Source organism: Aptenodytes forsteri, unplaced genomic scaffold (genome assembly GCF_000699145.1).
Source record: "Aptenodytes forsteri isolate BGI_AS27 unplaced genomic scaffold, ASM69914v1 Scaffold76, whole genome shotgun sequence".
In the NCBI taxonomy this organism is placed as follows: Eukaryota; Metazoa; Chordata; class Aves; order Sphenisciformes; family Spheniscidae; genus Aptenodytes; species Aptenodytes forsteri.
In genome coordinates, this window is record NW_008794444.1 from 2,500,217 (window position 1) to 2,500,599 (window position 383).

The 383-nt window shown below is 70.0% G+C and overlaps 1 protein-coding gene across 2 annotated transcripts in view; it reads left to right on the forward strand.

Annotated features, from left to right (window-relative positions):
* The first annotated feature begins 15 nt into the window (after window positions 1-15).
* FERMT2 (fermitin family member 2) overlaps window positions 16-383 on the forward strand; it is a 63,234-nt gene continuing 62,866 nt past the window's right edge. For both annotated transcript variants that reach the window (XM_009289846.2, XM_009289847.2), the window contains exon 1: window positions 16-172. In XM_009289846.2, the coding sequence (XP_009288121.1) occupies window positions 16-172 (157 nt within the window). The remainder of the gene's footprint in view (window positions 173-383) is intronic.

Genomic DNA, 383 nt, shown 5'->3' on the forward strand with positions numbered 1-383 from the left:
CAGGAGGCCGGGGCCATGGCGCTGGACGGGATCCGCATGCCGGACGGCTGCTACGCCGATGGGACGTGGGAGCTGAGCGTCCATGTCACCGACCTGGGCCGCGACGTCACCCTGCGGGTTACCGGCGAGATCCACATCGGCGGCGTCATGCTGCGCCTCGTCGAGAAGCTCGGTGAGTCCCCCGACACCTCCTACTCCGCCCAGCACCCTGCCCCGGCATCCTCTCAGCACCCAGGACCCTGCCCCAGTGCTGTGCTTGGGCACCCAGCACCCTGCCCCAGCACCCAACGTCCTGCCCCAGAGCTGTGCTTGAGCACCCAGGACCCTGCCCCAGAGCCGTGCTTGAGCACCCAGCACCCAGGAGCCTGCCCCAGAGCCGTGCT